A 19,895-nucleotide genomic window follows, 5' to 3' on the forward strand; every position below is an offset into this window, starting at 1 on the left:
AGGTGCCCTTGGAGAGTTCCTCATTGTGCTTGACACCTTGATAAGCTCATTTCCTGACGATGGCTCACCACACTTCGTACTTGGCGACTTCAACCTCCCGACGACGGCATTCGATTCATTTCATTCCAACTCTTTCCCCTCCTTGCTCTTTTGACCCTTTCCCAATCCCCTCCAACTGACAAGGCAGGCACTACGCTTGACCTCATCTTTACTAGAGGCTGCTTGCCCCCGAATCTCACTGCAACCGACCTCCAGGTCTCTGATCACTACTTTTGTTTCCTTTTCTGTCTCCCTTTCCTCCAACACTAACCACTCAGCCCCTACCTAGGTCACCCACCATCTCAATCTTCGCTCTCTCTCACACTACTCTCCTCTTCTATCATCTCGCCCTTCTGCTAAATCCTTCTCACCTCCTGACTCTGCCTCTTCTACCCTACTATCCTCCCTTTCCGCATCCTATGACTCGCACTGTCCGCTTTCCTCCCGGCCAGCTCGGCCCTCCCCTCCCGCTCCTTGGTTGAGTGACTCATTGCAAGCTTACAGAGCTGGGCTGCGGGCAGCTGAGTGAAAATGGAGAAAAGTAATCTTCCGGAGTACCTATCATCCTTTCGCTCCCTCTCTACCTTCTTTCTAAAAAAGAGGATCATTTAAACAGGGCTCCATTGTCAAGCGACTGGAATTGTATGATTTTATTCAAAGCAAAGAGACCCCTTTTAAACACTGGATGTGCCCCTCTTAGTAGCCTACTGGATAACCAGATTGGATTTAGAGTGCCTTTGGGAAGTATTCAGACCCCTTGACATTTTCCACATTTTGTTACATTACAGCCTTACTCTAAAATGGATTATATATAATTTTTAAAATCCTCAGCAATCTACACACAATACCCCATAATGACAAAGCGATAATGGGTTTTTGGAAATCTTATTTTCATAAGTATTCAGACCCTTTGCTATGAGACTTGAAATTGAGCTCTGGTGTTTCCTGTTTCTACAACTTGATTGGAGTACACCTGTGGTAAAATCAATTGATTGGCCATGATTTGGAAAGGCACACACCTGTCTATATAAAGGTCCCACAGTTGACAGTGCCTGTCAGAGCAAAAACCAAGCCATGAGGTCGAAGGAATTGTCCGTAGAGCTCAGAGACTGGATTGTGTCGAGGCACAGATCTGGGGAAGGGTACCAAAACATTTCTGCAGCATTGAAGGTCCCCAAGAACACATTGGCCTCCATTCTTAAATGGAAGAAGTTTGGAACCACCAATACTTTTCCTAGAGCTGGCCGCTCGGCCAAACTGAGCAATCGGGGGAGAAGGGCCTTGGTCAGGGAGGTTACCAAGAACCCGATGGTCACTCGGACAGAGCTCTAGAGTTCCTCTGTGGAGATGGGAGAACCTTCCAGAAGGACAACCATCTCTGCAGCACTCCACCAATCAGGCCTTTATGGTAGAAGCCACTTCTCGGTAAAAGGCATGACAACCCACTTGGAGTTTGCCAAAAGGCACCTAAAGACTCTCGCACCATGAGAAACAAGATTCTCTGGTGTGATGAAACCAAGACTGAACTATTTGACCTGAATGCCAAGCTTCAAGTCTGGGGGAAACCTGGCCCCATCCCTACGGTGAAGCATGGTGGTGGCAGCATCCTGCTGTGGGGATGTTTTTCAATGGCAGGAACTGGGAGACTAGTCGGGATCGAGGGAAAGATGAACGGGAGAGATCATTGATGAAAACCTGCTCCAGAGCGCTCACGACCTCAGACTGGGGCGAAGGTTCACCTTCCAGCAGGACAACAACCCTAAGCACACAGCCAAGACAAACGCAGGAGTGGCTTTGGGACAAGTATGTCCGGGTTTTTGAGCGTCCATACTTCAACCAGTGCCAACGTGTCCATAATATTCATAATATGAGCGCCAGAGGGTGAAAAGTAGCAGTATGACTGCCTTTACGGTCTATTGATGTACTTAATACTGTGTGCACCTTTCTGATTCAGAGGGATTGGGTTAAATGCGGAAGACACATGAGAACTGAATGCATGAATGAATGCATTCAGTTGTGCAACTGACTACGTATCCCCTTTCCTAGTTCCCTACCATTGTAATATAGTTATGAGTCAAATTAGAGTATTGTAAATACACAACGACCAAAAGTATGTGGATACCTGCTCGTCAAACATCTCATTCCAAAATCATGGGCATATAGAGTTGTCCCCCTCCCCCCCCCCCCCCCAAGCTTGATTTAGCTCGCCCGCGTGCGGTTTGGATGGGGTGCACACATTAAAATACCTTCATATAAGGGGCACAACTTTGGTTTTAAAGTGGGGGGGACATAACTTTGCAAGGGGTCTGGCATCTAAAGCAAATTTCCTGCATTTCTACACAATCCAATATAACCCATGGCCCTTCTAGCCCTCTCTATTTAGAACAACTAAGAAAAAATGCACCCAGTCATCAAGCTAGGTAAGAGATCATTGTTAAATATGTTTTTAAGTGATTGATAAGACTGAACTAGATAAAAGGTCATTCAATAATCAATATTGTGTTGCAGCTTTAACCAATAGCCTAACACATTTCTTAAGACATCCTCTATATAAAATTTCTGCCAGACCACCCAGCTAGCCTGAGCCACCTGCACACCCAACCCCCACCAGTCTAGTCAATACTAGTCAATACCTAAACTCTCTCCCAAAACACATTTTCTCTATTCCCAAGGGAAATGTTTAGAAACAAAAGTTTAAAAAACAACAATAAAAAAACACATACAACTACACATGTAAATGAACACAGAGAAACAGCACATCCTCCATGCTGGGAAGGCTTTCCACCAGACGTTGGATCATTGCTGCGGAGACTTGCTTCCATTCAGCCACAAGAGCATTAGTGAGGTTGGGCACTGATGTTGAGCGATTAGGCCTGGCTCAAAGTCGGCATTCCAATTCATCCCAAAGGTGTTCGATGGGGTTGAGGTCAGAGCTCTGTGCAGGCCAGTCAAGTTCTTCCACACCGATCTCAACAAACCATTTCTTTATGAACCTTGCTTTGTGCACAGGGGCATTGTCATGCTGAAACAGGAAAGGGCCTTCCCCAAACTGTTGCCACAAAGTTGGAAGCACAGAATCGTCTAGAATGTCATTGTATGCTGTAGCGTTAAGATTGCCCTTCACTGGAACTAAGGGGCCTAGCCCGAACCATGAAAAACAGCCCCAGACCATTATTCCTCCTCCACCAAACTTTAAAGTTGGCACTATGCATTGGGGCAGGTAGCGTTGTCCTGGCATCCGCCAAACCCAGATTTGTCCGACGGACTGCCAGATAGTGAAGTGTGATTCAACACTCCAGAGTCCAATGGCGGTGAGTTTACACCACTCCAGCCAACGCTTGGCATTGCGCATGGTGATCTTAGGCTTGTGTGTAGCTGCTCGGCCATGGAAACCCATTTTATGAAGCTCCCGACTAACCGTTCTTGTGCTGACATTGCTTCCAGAGGCAGTTTGGAACTCGGTAGTGAGTGTTGCAACCGAGGACAGACAATTTTTACACTCTACGCGCTTCAGCACTCGGCGGTCCTGTTCTGTGAGTTTGTGAGGCCTACCACTTCATGGCTGAGCCGTTGTTGCTCCCAGACCACGGCACAATAACAGCACTTACAGTTGACCGGGGAAGCTCTAGCAGGCTAGAGATTTGAAGTACTGACTTGTTGGAAAGGTGGCATCCTATGACAGTGCCACTTTGAAAAAGTCACTGAGCTCTTCAGTAAGTCCATTCTACTGCCAATGTTTGTCATGGAGATTGCGTAGCCATGTGTTCGATTTTAAACACCTGTCAGCAACAGGTTTGGCTGAAATAGCCTAATCCACTCATTTGAAGGGGTGTCCACATACTTGTGTATATGTGTATATATATAGTGGATTTTCAAAGAAGTTTGGATCGTCATTTTTTGGTCCTTATAGATTTGAGACATAACTGTTAATCATCAAGTAGTATATTCAAGGCAATCCATCTTCCTTCCCAATCTATTTTAACATATTGTACCTCAAGATCCAAATTGTTTGAGAGTAGGATCATAACACCTTTTGAATTTCTTTACCCACCGACTGCAATAGATTTTACCATCCCATTATTTTTCCCAGGGCACTTCATTAAAGATATAGAATGAATTTCCTGAAGACAAAATACGTAATCCTTGTCCCTTAGCCATGTAAATATTGTTTTTCTTATCAGCCTTAACAGTGGAATTATAGCTAGCTATACTTAATACACTGATTACCATGATGGGTTACATTTTAAGATACTCATCGCTGTCCTTACCACCATTTTGAGATACTTCTCCATACTAACTCTATGTAGACCTCCAGTTGTCCTCCAATACCCCTCCCACAAAAACAAAACAAAAACACATAATATTGAGATGGGTCTTCATATATTTTCTCATTTTGACTCCATACATTATGTAAGGTGTTGATACACTACATAAACAGCTACAATGAAAGTAGTATCGATCAACCCTTAAGCTTCTAAGTGGGCATGTATTCACAAGACATAAAAAATACATACAAATCCCTCATGTTCCTCTATCACCTCCTCCCCTTTCCCCTTTGATGCTTCCCGCATGAATCTGTCCTGTACTGATGCACCAGTGAGAGAGTGACCTTATTGGTGCCTCTGTAGTGGTCATTCCCTTTAATGCAGGTTATTGGTCAGTGACTGTCTCTATGCAATAAAAAGAAAAAAAGAATATATATAGTCTTGGCCAGACTTAATTGTGCTCTAGTCAACCACAAATGTAATATTTTAAATAAGATAACTTATATAATAACACGATTCATGATTCCATTGGTAAGTCCAATATACACAGTGGCCAATTTATTAGGTACACCCATCTAGTACTGGGTTGGATCCCACTTTGCCTCCAGAACAGTATGAATTCTCTGGGGCCTGGAATTGTTGCTCAATTGGTATCAAGGGACCTAACGTGTGCCAGGAAAACATTCCCTACACCATTACACCACCGCCACCAGCCTGTACCGTTGACACCAGGCAGGATGGGGCCATGGACACATGCAGCTTACGCCAAATCCTGATTCTGCCATCAGCATGATGCAAAGGAACCGGGATTTGTAGGACCAGCAATGTTTTTCCACTCCTCAATTGTCCAGTGTTGGTGATCGGTTGCCCACTGGAGCCTCTTGTTTTTAGCTGATAGAAGTGGAACCCGGTGTGGTCATCTGCTGCAATAGCCCGTCCGTGACATGGACGAGTTCAGAGATGCCGTGCTGCACACCACTGTTGTACTTGCTTGTTTATTTGCCTGTTTGTGGCCCGCCTGTTAGACTGCACGATTGTCATTCTCCTTCGAACCTCTCATCAACAAGCTGTTTTTGCCCACAGGACTGCTGCTGACTGGATGTGTGTGAAAATCCCAGGAGGCCGGCCGCTTCTGAGATACTGGAACTGACGTGCCTGGCACCGACGATTATACCACGCTCGGTCGCTTAGGTCACTTGTTTTGCCCATTCTAACGTCCTTTCGAAACAGTAACGGAATGCTTCAATGCCTGTCTGCCTGCTTTATATAGCAGGCCTCGGCCAAGTGACTACAGTTGAAGTCGGAAGATACATACACCTTAGCCAAATACATTCAAACTCAGTTTTTCACAAATCCTGACATTTAATCCTAGTAAATATTCTAGGATCACCACTTCATTTTAAGAATGTGAAATGTCAGATGTCAGTAGAGAGAATAATTTTTCATCACATTCCCAGTGGATCAGAAGTTTACATACACTCAATTAGTATTTGGTAGCATTACATTTAAATTGTTTAACTTGGGTCAAACGTTTCGGGTAGCCTCCCACAATAAATTGGGTGAATTTTGGCCCATTCCTCCTGACAGAGCTGGTGTAACTGAGTCAGGTTTGTAGGCCTCCTTGCTCGCACACGCTTTTTCAGTTCTGCCCACAAACTTTCTATAGGATTGAGGTCAGGGCTTTGTGATGGCGACTCCAATACCTTGACTTTGTTTTCCAAAGTTGTGGCAAAATGGCTTAAGGACGACCCATTTGCGACCAAACTTTAACTTCCTGACTGATGTCTTGAGATGTTGCTTCAATATATCCACATAATTTTCCTTCCTCATGAAGCCATCTATTTTGTGTAGTGCAAAAGTCCCTCCTGCAGCAAAGCACCCCCATAACATGATGCTGCCACCCCTGTGCTTCACGGTTGGGATGGTGTTCTTCAGCTTGCAAGCCTCCCTTTTTCCTCTAAACAAAACGATGGTCATTATGGCCAAACAGTTCTTTTTTTGTTTCATCAGACCAGAGCACATTTCTCCAAAAAGTACAATTTTTGTCCCCAAGGGGAGTTGCAAACCGTAGTCTGGCTTTTTTATGGCGGTTTTGGAGCAGTGGCTTCTTCGTTGCTGAGCAGCCTTTCAGGTTATGTCGATATAGGACTCGATTTACTGTGGATATGGATACTTTTGTACCTGTTTCCTCCAGCATCTTCACAAGGTCCTTTGCTGTTGTTCTGGGATTGATTTGCACTTTTCGCACCAACGTACGTACATCTCTAGGAGACAGAACGCGTCTCCTTCCTGAGCGGTATGACGGCTGCGTGGTCCCATGGTGTTTATACTTGCGAACTATTGTTTGTAGAGATGAATGTGGTACCTTCAGGCATTTGGAAATTGCTCCCAAGGATGAACCAGACTTGTGGAGGTCTACAATTGTTTTTCTGAGGTCTTGGCTGATTTCTTTTGATTTTCCCATGATGTTAAGCAAAGAGGCACTGAGTTTGAAGGTAGGCCTTGAAATACATCCACAGGTATGCCTCCAATTGACTCAAATTATGTCAATTAGCCTATCAGAAGCTTCTAAAGCTATGACATAATTTTCTGGAATTTTCCAAGCTGTTTAAAGGCACAGTCAACTTAGTATATGTAAACTTCTGACCCACTGGAATTGGGATATACTGAATTATAAGTTAAATAATCTCTGTAAACAATTGTTGGAAAAATGACTTGTGTCATGCACAAAGTAGATGTCCTAACCGACTTGCCAAAACTATAGTTTGTTAACAAGAAATTTGTGGAGTGGTTGAAAAACAAGTTTTAATGACTCCAACCTAAGTGTTTGTAAACTTCCGACTTCAACTGTATCTGTAGGAGTGAACCATTTTTTTGAAAGGGGTGGTGTACTTAACCTGGCCACTGAGTGTATATTGCCCAACTAGGACGAAATTAGATATTATTTCTTCAAATTCCTTTATTATTATAATTGTTTTTTGTTGTTGTTTTTTGAGTGTTTGAAGTAAATATAGTAAATATTATTAATGAGCCCTGTCTAGGTCTGCTTCTGCCTTCTGAGACACTTCAAATCAAAGTGTATGTGTCACATGCGCTGAATACAACAGGTGTAGTAGACCTTACAGTGAAATGCTTACTTACAAGCCCTTAACCAACAATGCAGTTAAGGAAAATAACTGTTAAGTAAAAAAATAGATAAGTAAAGTACCAAAGATCAAAAATATACATTGATAATTTGTCCTGGCCAGTGTGATAGACTTTTTAAAGCCAAAGTAAAGGAATAGGTTATCCCTCTCAGGGTCAATAACAAAGGAAAAACAACAAAAACAATTGCCATCACCGTGTTAATTGAAAATAAAATGAATTTGATTATTTAGGAATTAGGCATCTATATAGTATATTAAAGAGATTTGTTCAACTCTCCATATAATTCTCCAATAAAATAAATGCAAACAGATGCAGGCCTACAACCACTGAAGTAGCCTACAGTTCTATTATATTGCACACAACCACCGGGGGGACAAAACAGGCAGCTCACTAAGAGCAGGGTGGTATAATGACTTGTAACATCAATGCAATATAGGCACCAGTAGAGCCAAAGCGAGTGCGTCCATTTATCGGCTACATGTTCAGTTGGCCTAGCTAAATTTCTTGTACACTCCACCTTGGGATTCAGTGAATTCATCTTTCATGCATCTTTCTTTCGACACCAAACCTACCACTGGTGTGCGTGGGCAAAGAGCTCTATCTTCATGTCATCTAACAAATGTAAATGCTTGGAGATTGCTAAACAGCATTGGCACTTGGATTAGAATCAGATGACATGAAAATAGCTATTCTTTACATACAATATAGCTCAGTATTTGTATTATTTATTTTATACAGTCTTTTTCCTCATCTTTATCAAGGGTGCCAATCATTTTTGACCTGATTGTATGTCTCTCAGAGCATTCATGCATGCATATGTGAACCTGCAAACAGGAAACGTGATACTAACATACATCATAAGTAAGTAGCCTTAGACAAGACTTGGCTTGTGCAAGCCTGAACAGCTCATAGGAGCAGGAGCCTATTTACTGTTTTTGTAGCATGAGAATGCTTGATTACCATTACTCCCAATCTACAGTGCATTTGGAAAGTATTCAGACCTCTTGACTTTTTCCACATTGTTACATTACATTAAAGCCTTATTCTAAAATTGATTCAATAGTTTTTTCCCCCCTCAATCTACACACAATACCCAATGATGACAAAGCAACAACAGGTTTTTATACATTTACCACCCCACCCCCCAAAAAATATAGATGTAATATACATAGGTATTCTGACCCTTAACTCAGTACTTTGTTGAAGCACCTTTGGCAGCGATTACAGCCTCGAGTCTTCTTCGGAATGACGCTACAAGCTTGGCACACTTGTATTTGGGGAGTTTCTCCCATTCTTCTCTGCAGATCCTCTCAAGCTCTGTCAGGTTGGACAGGGAGCGCCGCTGCACAGCTATTTTCAGGTCTTTCCAGAGATGTTGGATCAGGTTCAAGTCCGGGCTCTGACTGGGCCACTCAAGGACATTCATAGACTTGTCTCGGCTTAGTGAACCTTCGCCCCAGTCTGAGGTCCTGAGCACTCTGGAGCAGGTTTTCATCAAGGATCTCTGTACTTTGCTCCGTTCATCTTTCCCTGGTTCTGGACTAGTCTATCTAGTCCCTGCCACTGAAAAACATCCCCACAGCATTATGCTGCCACCACCATGCTTCACCGTAGGGATGATGCCAGGTTTCCTCCAGACGTGAGGATTGGCATTCAGGCCAAAGAGTTCAATCTTGGTTTCATCTGACCAGAGAATCTTGTTTCTCATGTTCTGAGAGTCCTTTAGGTGCCTTTTGGCATACTCCAAGCGGGCTGTCATGTGCCTTTTACTGAGTGGCTTCCATCTGGCCACTCTACCATAAAAGGCCTTATTGGTGGTGTGCTGCAGAGATGGTTGTCCTTCTGGCAGGTTCTCCCATCTCCACAGAGGAACTTTTTAGCTTTGTCAGAGTGATCATTGGGTTCTTGGTCACCTCCCTGATGAAGGGCCTTCTCCCCCGTTTGCTCAGTTTGGTCAGGCGGACAGTTCTAGGTAGAGTAACTTCTTCCACTTAAGAATGATGGAGGCCACCGTGTTCTTGGGGATCTTCAGTGCTGCAGAAATGTTTTGATACCCTTCCCCAGATCTGTGCCTCGACACAATCCTGTCTTGGAGCTCTATAGACAATTCCTCTGACATACACTGTCAACTGTTCAACCTTATATAGACAGGTGTGGCTTCCCAAATCATGTCCAATCAACTTACCACAGGTGGACTCCAATCAAGTTGTAGAAACATCTCAAGGATGACCAATGGAAACAGGATGCACCTGAGCTCAATTACGAGTCTCATAGCAAAGGATCTGAATATGTATGTAAAAAAGTTATTTATTTTTTTGTGCAAAAATTTCTAAACCTGTTATCACTTTGTCATTATCGGGTATTGTGTGCAGATTGATGAAAAACATGTATTTAATACATTTTAGAACAAGGCTGTAACGTAACAATGTGGAAAAGGGGAAGGGGTCTGAATACTTTCCGAATGCACTGAATCTCTAATTCTGAGAGCCAAGCAGAGACGCATTGGGTCCCATTTTTACAATATTTGGTACGACTCGGCAGGGGATCTAACTCCCAACCTTCAAACCACAAGGTCACTGAGTTGGTTTGCATACTGTGGATAGCTGAAATTATTATTAACTCAAGTGCTGTCTCTGTACATTTATCTGGCACTAAATGGAATAGAAACAGCTGATTGGCATGGCCTGCATGTTCCACCCCATGTTCCACCCCCCAAAACTCTTCAGTTGAAAACGAGCTCAACGAGCTCACATGTTTGATGGGGCGGGGGTGGAACAGGATGAGACCTTCAAACTTTTTCGAGACAAACTGACATAACCATTTCACCAGCTAACAGGAAGCTGTGGTCGATGGCTTCGGTATTGGGGGGGGGGAATGAGAGCGAGCCGATAGGGGCTACACACAGAAAACCAATAGTAGTCTCTAGCTGTGATGATATGAGGTTTTCCGATTTTTAAACAAAGATTTCTCAAAATGACACAAACTCACCCAATGAGAGGCAAGAGGCAGAGAAGGAAGAAGAGTCTTCCAAAAACAGAGAAACATGGATATGCAACTAAATGAACATAATGGATATGCCCCATTGACAAAAATGCAGCAGTAGTCATTCTTAGGGTTCTACGGTGTGATCAGACAGAACATCTGCAGACCAGTCCTCCACAAAGAGCTGCTTTCCTGTTTTTCCATTGACAACACAATATAGGGTATTCATACAACTTGAAGGGTATTCATAAGATTTATATGAGGACCAGTAAAGGTTTGATTCATATTCTTTATATACACAGACGGTCAATAACCCATGCAAGAAGTAGTAGTTATCTGTTATGGTTCAAGGCATTCAACTACTCTTCTCTCTGAGGTTTTTAAATTCACCCAAACATACACAGGTTTGAGCCATTGGCAACGTCTGTTCGAGCAAACAGAGGCTCCTTTCAGCATTGCACAAAGAGCCAGGCATGCATTAGGGTATGTGACTGTTAAACTGCAAACACTTCACTATACCTGACCACACAAACCACGTTGCCCACATTGTGTTGTTAGTTTACATGCCATCCGTGTAAAGAGCATTTTGAAGAAGTCCAGGCGACTGCTCGATGAGCATTGAAGAGAACAAAGAGAGAGGTGAAAAAGCAGACACCAGACACCACCAATAGGACATTTCAGATGAAGGTAATGTAGTTCCAAGGACCCTGGCTGCAATGTAATGCATGTCAGTGAAGCATCGTTTCTGTGGAGGTCAAGGCTTCACTTGTGAAAACAGAAGGCGTGTAGATGCACACACTACATTAGAGGTCGACCGATTACGATTTTCCAACGCCGATACCGATTATTGGAGGACCAAAAAAAGCTGATACCGATTAATCGGACGATTTTTATATATATTTGTAATAATGACAATTACAACAATTCTGAATGAACACTTATTTTAACTTAACATAATACATAAATGAAAATCTATCTAGTCTCAAATAAATAAACATGTTCAGTTTGGTTTAAATAATGCAAAAACACAATGTTGGAGAAGAAAGTAAAAGTGCAATATGTGCCATGTAAAAAAGCTAAACGTTTAAGTTCCTTGCTCAGAACATGAGAACATATGAAAGCTGGTGGTTCCTTTTAACATGAGTCTTCAATATTCCCAGTTAAGAAGTTTTAGGTTGTAGTTATTATAGGAATTATTGGACTATTTCTCTCTAAACCATTTGTATTTCATATACCTTTGACTATTGGATGTTCTTATAGTATTGCCAGCCTAATCTCAGGAGTTGATAGGCTTGAAGTCATAAACAGCGCTGTGCATCCCAGCATTGCTAAGAGCTGCTGTTTGAATGAATGCTTACGAGCCTGCTGCTGCCTACCACCGCTCAGTCAGACTGCTCTATCATATATCAAATCATAGACTTAATTATAATAAAACAGACAGAAATACGAGCCTTAGGTCATTAATATGGTCAAATCCGGAAACTATCATTTAAAAAACAAACGTTTATTTTTTCTGTGAAATACAGAACCGTTCTGTATTTTATCGAACGGGTGGCATCCATAAGTCTAAATATTGCTGTTACATTGCACAACCTTCAATGTTATTCGGTTCTCAATGAGCCAGGCGGCCCAAACTGCTGCATATACCCTTACTCTGCTTGCACAGAACGCAAGAGAAGTGACACAATTTCCCTAGTTAATATTGCCTGTTAACATTAATTTATTTTAACTAAATATGCAGGTTTAAAAAACATATGTGTATTGATTTTAAGAAAGGCATTGATGTTTATGATTAGGTACACATTGGTGCAACGACAGTGTTTTTTCGTGAATGCGCTTGTTAAATCATCACCCGTTTGGCGAAGTAGGCTGTGATTAGATGATAAATTAACAGGCACCGCATTGATTATTTGCAACACAGGACAAGCTATTTAAACTAGTAATATCATCAACCATGTGTAGTGATTATGTTAAGATTGATTGTTTTTTTATAAGATAAGTTTAATGCTAGCTAGCAACTTACCGTGGCTCCTTGCTGCACTCGTGTAACAGGTGGTCTGGCTGCCACGCAGTCTCCTTGTGGAGTGCAATGTAATCGGCCATAATCGGCATCAAAAAAGCTGATTATCGATTGTTATGAAAACTTGAAATCGGCCCTAATTAATCGGCCATGCCATCTCTACACTACATGTTAATGTATGTCAATTTTTGTCTTTTCTGTAATGTCTTTTTCGTTATACGTCGGACCCCAGTAAGTGACATAAGGTGAAAGATACATTGTCTCAGCAGATTGCTTTGGACACCACAAAGTAGTGTCACTTAGGTTGTTAGCAACTCACACCCATGTTAACACTTCTCAGGGTGAATATTATATGATGACAATGTGACCCAGACACATTAATGGCCAAATAGGTTTTGGTACTTTTCAGTGACTGTATTATTGGATAGGAGCTCAGCGAGGTTGGCTATCAACCTTATTCAAACGTATGGAAGGAAGCATTTTAAGCCTATAACCTCTCTGGTACAAGTGGGAACGCTAGCGTCCCACCTCGACAACAGCCAGTGAAATTGCAGGGCGCCAAATACAAAACAACAGAAATCCCATAATTAAAATTCCTCAAACATACAAGTATTATACACCATTTTAAATATAAACTTCTTGTAAATCCAACCACAGTGTCTGATTAAAAAAGGCTTTACTGCGGAAGCACACCATGCGATTATGTTAGGTCAGCGCCTAGTCACAGAAATCCATACAGCCATTTTCCAGCCAAAGAGAGGGGTCACAAAAGTCAGAAATAGCGATTAAATTAATCACTAACCTTTGATGATCTTCATAAGATGGCACTCCCAGGACTCCATGTTAGACAATAAATGTGTGTTTTGTTCGATAAAGTTAATCTTTATGTCCAAAAACCTCATTTGAAATTGGCACGTCATGTTCAGAAATGCATGGTCTCAAACAAACATCTGGTGAAAGTGCAGAGAGCCACATTAAATTACAGAAATACTCATCATAAACATTGATCTAAGATACAAGTGTTTAACATACGATTAAAGATAAACTTCTCCTTAATGCAACCGCTGTGTCAGATTTCAAAAAGGGTTTACGGCAAAAGCACACCATGTGATTATGTTAGGTCAGCGCCTAGCCACAGAAAACCATACAGCCATTTTCCAACCAAGGAGAGGTGTCACAAAAGTCAGAAATAGCATTAAAATTAATCACTTACCTTTGATGATCTTCATCTGATGGCACTCCCAGGTCTCCATGTTAGACAACAAATGTTTGTTTTGTTCGAAAAAGTTCATCTTTATGTCCAAATACCTACGTTTTGTTGGTGCGTTTAGTTCAGAAATCCAAAGGCACAATGCGCAACATCAAGATGAAAAGTCAAAAAATACAATTAAAGTTAGTAGAAACATGTCAAACGATGTTTAAAATCAATCCTCAGGTTGTTTTTGTCATAAATAATCAATAATATTTCAACCGGACAAAAGCTTTTTCAATAGAAAAGGAGAAACAAGAAAGGCGCGTTCCCGATCATGCGCAGGACTCATGTCTGGAAATTTCCACTGGCCTCTCATTGAAAGTGCTGTATCTCCCTCATTTTTCAGAGTAAAAGCCTGAAACTATCCCTAAAGACTGGCCACATGTAGAGGAAGCCATAGATATCGTGAACTGGGTCCTAAGTCTGTGTATGGTGGATAGGCTTTCAATGGAAAAACAACCATAGTACTTCCTGGTTGGATTTTCCTCAGGTTTACATTATTTTAACAGTTTTGTAAACTTTAGTGTTTTCTATCCAAATCTACTAATTATATGCATCTCCTAGCTTCTGGGCCTGAGTAGCAGGCAGTTTAATTTGGGCACGCTTTTCATCCAAAATTCTGAATGCTGCCCCCTACCCTAGTGAAGATAAACCTAAGATGGTAGGTTAACTAAATTGCTACAAGTTTCTTATATTATTTTATGTATGAGGTGGATCAGCCTGGTCTCATAGACCAGTAGTGGTAGAATGGCACTGAAGAGGATGGTTGACGTCTTTTTGCGTTGTTTGTAACTTATTTAACTTATTTGTACATAATGTTGCTGCTACTGTCTCTTATGACCGAAAATAACTTCTGGACATCAGAACTGGGATTACTCACCACGGACTGGAAGAAGCTTTTTCCTTTAACGAGTCCGACGAGAAAGATATACTGCTCTCCCGGGAACAGGCCCAGATCCACGTCAGTTGCGTGAAGAAAAGACGGAGGAAAAGAGGACGCAGATCAGGCTGCCTTTTGAGAATCTGTAGGTGAGCGAGTAAAGTCTCATTGCCATCAATTCTACTTGCTAACATGCAATCATTGGAAAATAAAATGAATGACCTACGATTACCCAACGGGACATTAAGAACTGTAATATCCTGTTTCACCGACTCGTGGCTGAACGATGACTCCGACAATGTAGAGCTGGAGAGATGTTCAATGCACCCGCAGAACAGAGAAGCTGCGTCTGGTAAGACGAGGGGTGGGGGTGTGTGTTTTTTTGTCAATAACAGCTGGTGCGCGATGTCTTATATTAAAGAAGTCTCGAGGTATTGCTCGCCTGAGGTACAGTACCTTATGATAAGCTGTAGACCACACAATCTACCAATAGAGTTCTCAGCTATATTATTAGTAGCCATCTATTTACCTCCACAGACCGATGCTGGCACTAAGAGCGCACTCAACCAACTCTAAAAAGGCCATAAGCAAACAAGAAAATGCTCACCCAGAAGCAGTGCTCCTATTGGCCGGGGACTTTAATGCAGGCAAACTTAAATCAGTTTTACCAAATTTTTACCAGCATGTCACATGTGCAACCAGAGGAGAAAAAAAAGACTATAGACCACCTTTACTCCACACACAGAGATGCATACAAAGCTCTCCCCCACCCACCATTTGGCAAATTCGATAATAATTCTATCCTCCTGATTCCTGCTTACAAGCAAAAACTAAAGCAAGAAGCACCAGTGACTCGCTCAATACGGAAGTGGTCAGATGGCGCTACACTACAGGACTGTTTTGCTTGCACAGACTGGAATGTGTTCCGGGATTCATCCAATGGCATTGAGGAGTATACCACCTCAGTCATCGTCTAAATCAATAAGTGCATCAATGACGTCATCCCCACAGTGACCGTACGCATATATCCAAACCAGAAGCCATGGATTACAGGCAACATCCGCATCAAGCTAAAGGCTACAGCTGCCACTTTCAAGGTGCGGGACACTAATCTGGACGCCTAAAAGAAATCCCGCTATGCCCTTAGACGAACCATCAAACAAGCAAAGCGTCAATACAGGATAAAGATTGAATCCTACTACACGGGCTCTGACGCTTGTCGGATGTGGCAGGGCTAGAAAACTATTACGGACTACAAAGGGAAACCCAGATGCGAGCTGCCCAGTGACGCGAGCCTACCAGACGAGTTAAATGCCTTTTATGCTCGCTTCGAGGCAAGCAACACTGAAGCATGCACGAGAGCACCATCTGTTCTGGATGATTGTGTGATAACGCTCTCGGTAGCCGATGTAAGCAAGACCTTTAAACAGATCAACATTCACAAAGCCGCGGGGCCAGATGGATTACCAGGACGTGTACTCAAAGCATGCTGCAGACCAACTGGCAAGTGTCTTCACTGTCATTTTCAACCTCTCCCTGACTGTAATACCTACATATTTCAAGCAGACCACCATAGTCCCTGTGCCCAAGGAAGCAAAGGTAACCTGCCTAAATGATTATCGCCCTGTAGCACTCACGTCGGTAGCCATGAAGTGCTTTGAAAGGCTAGTCATAGCTCACATCAACAGCATCCTCCCAGATACCCTAGACCCACTCCAATTCGCATATCGCCCCAACAGATCCACAGATGACGCAATCTCAATCGCACTCCACACTGCCCTTTCCCACCTGGACAAAAGGAACACCTATGTGAGAATACTGTTCATTGACTACAGCTCAGCATCCATCACCATAGTGCCCACAAAGCTCATCACTAAGCTAAGGACCCTGGGACTAAACACCTCCCTCTGCAACTGGATCCTGGACTTCCTGACGGGCCCCCGCCAGGTGGTAAGGGTAGGCAACAACACGTCTGCCATGCTGATCCTCAACACTGGGGCCCCTCAGGGATGTACACTTAGTCCCCTCCTGTACTCCCTGTTCAACCACGACTGCGTGGTCAAACACGACTCCAACACCATCATTAAGTTTGCTGACGACACAACAGTGGTAGGTAGGCCTGTTCACTGACAACGATGAGACAGCCTATAGGGAGGAGGTCAGAGAACTGGCAGTGTGGTGCCAGGACAACAACCTCTCCCTCAATGTGAGCAAGACAAAGGAGTTGATCGAGGACTACAGGAAAAGGTTGGCCGAACAGGCCCCAATTAACATCAACGGGGCTGTAGTGGAGCGGGTCGAGAGTTTCAAGTTCCTTGGTGTCCACATCACCAACAATCCATCATGGTCCAAACACACCAAGACAGTCGTGAAGAGGGCACGACAAAAATCTTTTCCCCCTCAGGAGACTGAAAAGATTTGGCATGGGTCCCCAGATCCTCAAAAAGTTCTACAGCTGCACCATCGAGAGCATCCTAACCGGTTGCATCACCGCCAGGTATGGCAACTGCTTGGATTCTGACCGTAAGGCGCTACAGAAGTTAGTGCATGCGGTCCAGTACATCACTGGAGCCAAGCTTCCTGCAATCCAGGACCTATATAAATAGGTGGTGTCAGAGGAAAGCCCATAAAAATGTCAGAGACTCTAGTCACCCAAATCATAGACAGTTTTCTCTGCTACTGCACGGCAAGAGGTACCGGAGTGCCAAGTCTAGAACCAAAAGGCTCCTTAACAGCTTCTACCCCCAATCCATAAGACTGCTGAACAATTAATCAAATGGCCACCGGACTATGACATTGACCCCCTCCCCTCCATTTCTTTTGTACACTGCTGCTACTCGCTGTTTATCTATGCATAGTCACTTCACCCCTACCTACATGTACAAATTACCTCTAACCTGTACCCCCGCACACTGACTCGGTACCGGTACCCCCTGTATATAGCCTCGTTATTGTTATGTTATTGGGTTACTTTTCATAATTTTTTACTTTAGTTTATTTGGTAAACATTTTCTTACATCTTCTTAAACTGCACTGTTGGTTAAGGGCTTGTAAGTAAGCATTTCACGGTAAGGTCTACACTTGTTGTATTCGGCACATGTGACAAATAAAGTTTGATTTGATATAGACTTAACATAGTAAACATTCATATTAGTATGATGTGTTACGTTTGGTATGGTTACATAAGACAGAAGGTTACTTAAGGCAAAAAACGAAAGGAGGGTCATTGATCAGGGTGGATGGGTGGGTGTATAATATGAACGTCTAGCAACCAAAAGTTTGCGTGTTTGAATCTCATCATGGACACTAGCATTTTAGCAACTTTTCAACTACTTAATACTTTTAAGCTACTTTGCAACTACTTATCATGTTAGCTAACCCTAAGCCATAGCCAGCTAACGTTAGCCACCTGGCTAACATTAGCCACAGAAACTGCAATTCGTAACATATTGTACATTTAACAATTCATAACATATCATACAAATTGTAATTTGTAACATTATGTAGCGACCCGCACAGACAGCTGTGTGTTATGTGTTAGGCTAGTAGGTGGTTGTGTTGTACTGACCAGTACCCAGTGTTCGCGGGGTCCGACATGTCAATCAACCTGCTATCTGCCAATCACGGGAATACCTGGAATGTTCTGATGCCGGGCATCCTGGCGGTTGGCGGAGTGGCGTGGAGGGGGGTTGGGCAGGGGGATGGAGCATTGGAAGTTAAGACCAGGTTTCGCCTTTGTTCTCTCTCTTACGTCTGGGCTTCACAAGAGAAGGTCACGATTGGCTTGTGGGTTATTTGTCATTTATTTGGCGTGTGCTACGGCCCAAACAGTAGCCGGTGTAAAGTTGGTTTAATAAACCGTCAATTCGCAAACTCAAGCCTCTGTCTGGACAATTGTTCATTTATGATCTAGTCAGGTCATTACAATTATATGAAATGGATGATGGACATCCAAAAATGTATACATACCATATGAAACGTGACATACTCCTTTTAGTATGTATCTTGGGTTTACATAGAGAATAATATCAAATGCTCTGGGACCAGGTTGCAGAGGTGGATAGACGGACTGAATTGTTGAATGCTTGTTGACAATTTTCTTATCTTCAGTGTTGTGGTCAGTAGACATAAATTACCTTGTCAAATATGCAGTTTATATTCTGCATGCAGATAGACACCTCACTCAACTCCATTCACAGCCTACACTGTCCCTTACAAAATATATAGCACTTTTGAAACTGAAGTAAAACTGCAGTAACTGCAGTCCACTGTAGTATTTTGGACACAGTGTACAGCAGTTGCACTGCAAAATTTGTTGTAAAAAAAAGTTGTATTTTAGAAGCAGTATTTGCAGCATAGTGCAGTTAACTCCACTTTAACTGCAGTTATACTGCATTTTACTACAGTTAAACTGCACTCTGACTGCAATATATTTCGTAAGGGGTTGGTGAGGCTAATTGTGTTCATCTTACATTTCACGAACCAGCATAAAACGCTGTCCAAAAACACAGTCCAAAAATAGCCCAACGAATCTTACCATAAATTCCGGAGGTTCGGTCAAGTCTTCCGTGGGAATAGTTAGAAGGAGAATGGCTACAATCCCAAACAGTAATAGCGCAACCGTGGCGAAAATATGACAGCGTCGCTTGGCCATTGTTAAAAATTGAGCGGTGCTCTTCTTGCAGATGAAATCCACAGTGCGTGCGCTGCCTGATTAGGCTGTGAAGGCAAGATAGTTTGGATAACAGCTTGAGGTAACTACTCAATGGGTTTGGCTTCATACAACGCATAATTTAAGTCACTTCGGCATGACTTGCAATTACTTATTTACTTCCCCCACAGATAGAACCATTGGTAGTAGGGCTGGGAAGTGCCTCACAATAAGATATTATCACTTTTACTTTGGCGGTACCATATGTATTGCCATTCTACATGTATCGCGATTCTATGTGGGTTGTTCCAAAAATTAGGTGCCTTTTGAGTTGTGTAAATTGGTGGGGAAAAAAAAATATATATTTCACGGAATTTAAATTGCAGTTAAAATCTTGCACACTGAACAAAAATATAAACTCAACATCAAATCATACTTTGTCACGTGCCCGAATACAAGTGTAGACCTTACCGTGAAATGCTTACTTACAAGCCCTTGACCAACAGTGCAGTTCAAGAAGAGTTAAGAAAATATTTACCAAATAAAGTAAATAATAAAAAGTGACACAATAACATAACAATAAGGAGGCTATGTACAGGGGGTACTAGAGGTGGACCGATTATGATTTTCCAACACCGATACTGATTTATTGGAGGACC

General features: G+C 42.6%; 1 protein-coding gene across 1 annotated transcript in view; it reads right to left on the bottom strand.

Moving 5' to 3' along the window:
• Positions 1-19,460, bottom strand: part of LOC120021611 (ectonucleoside triphosphate diphosphohydrolase 2-like) — a 35,792-nt gene extending 16,332 nt beyond the window's left edge. The window contains exon 1 of the mRNA XM_038965413.1: positions 19,123-19,460. Coding sequence (XP_038821341.1) covers positions 19,123-19,239 — 117 coding nt within the window. The 5' untranslated portion in view covers positions 19,240-19,460. The remainder of the gene's footprint in view (positions 1-19,122) is intronic.
• Between the last annotated feature and the right edge of the window lie 435 nt (positions 19,461-19,895).

Source organism: Salvelinus namaycush, chromosome 26 (assembly GCF_016432855.1).
Source record: "Salvelinus namaycush isolate Seneca chromosome 26, SaNama_1.0, whole genome shotgun sequence".
Taxonomy (NCBI): Eukaryota; Metazoa; Chordata; class Actinopteri; order Salmoniformes; family Salmonidae; genus Salvelinus; species Salvelinus namaycush.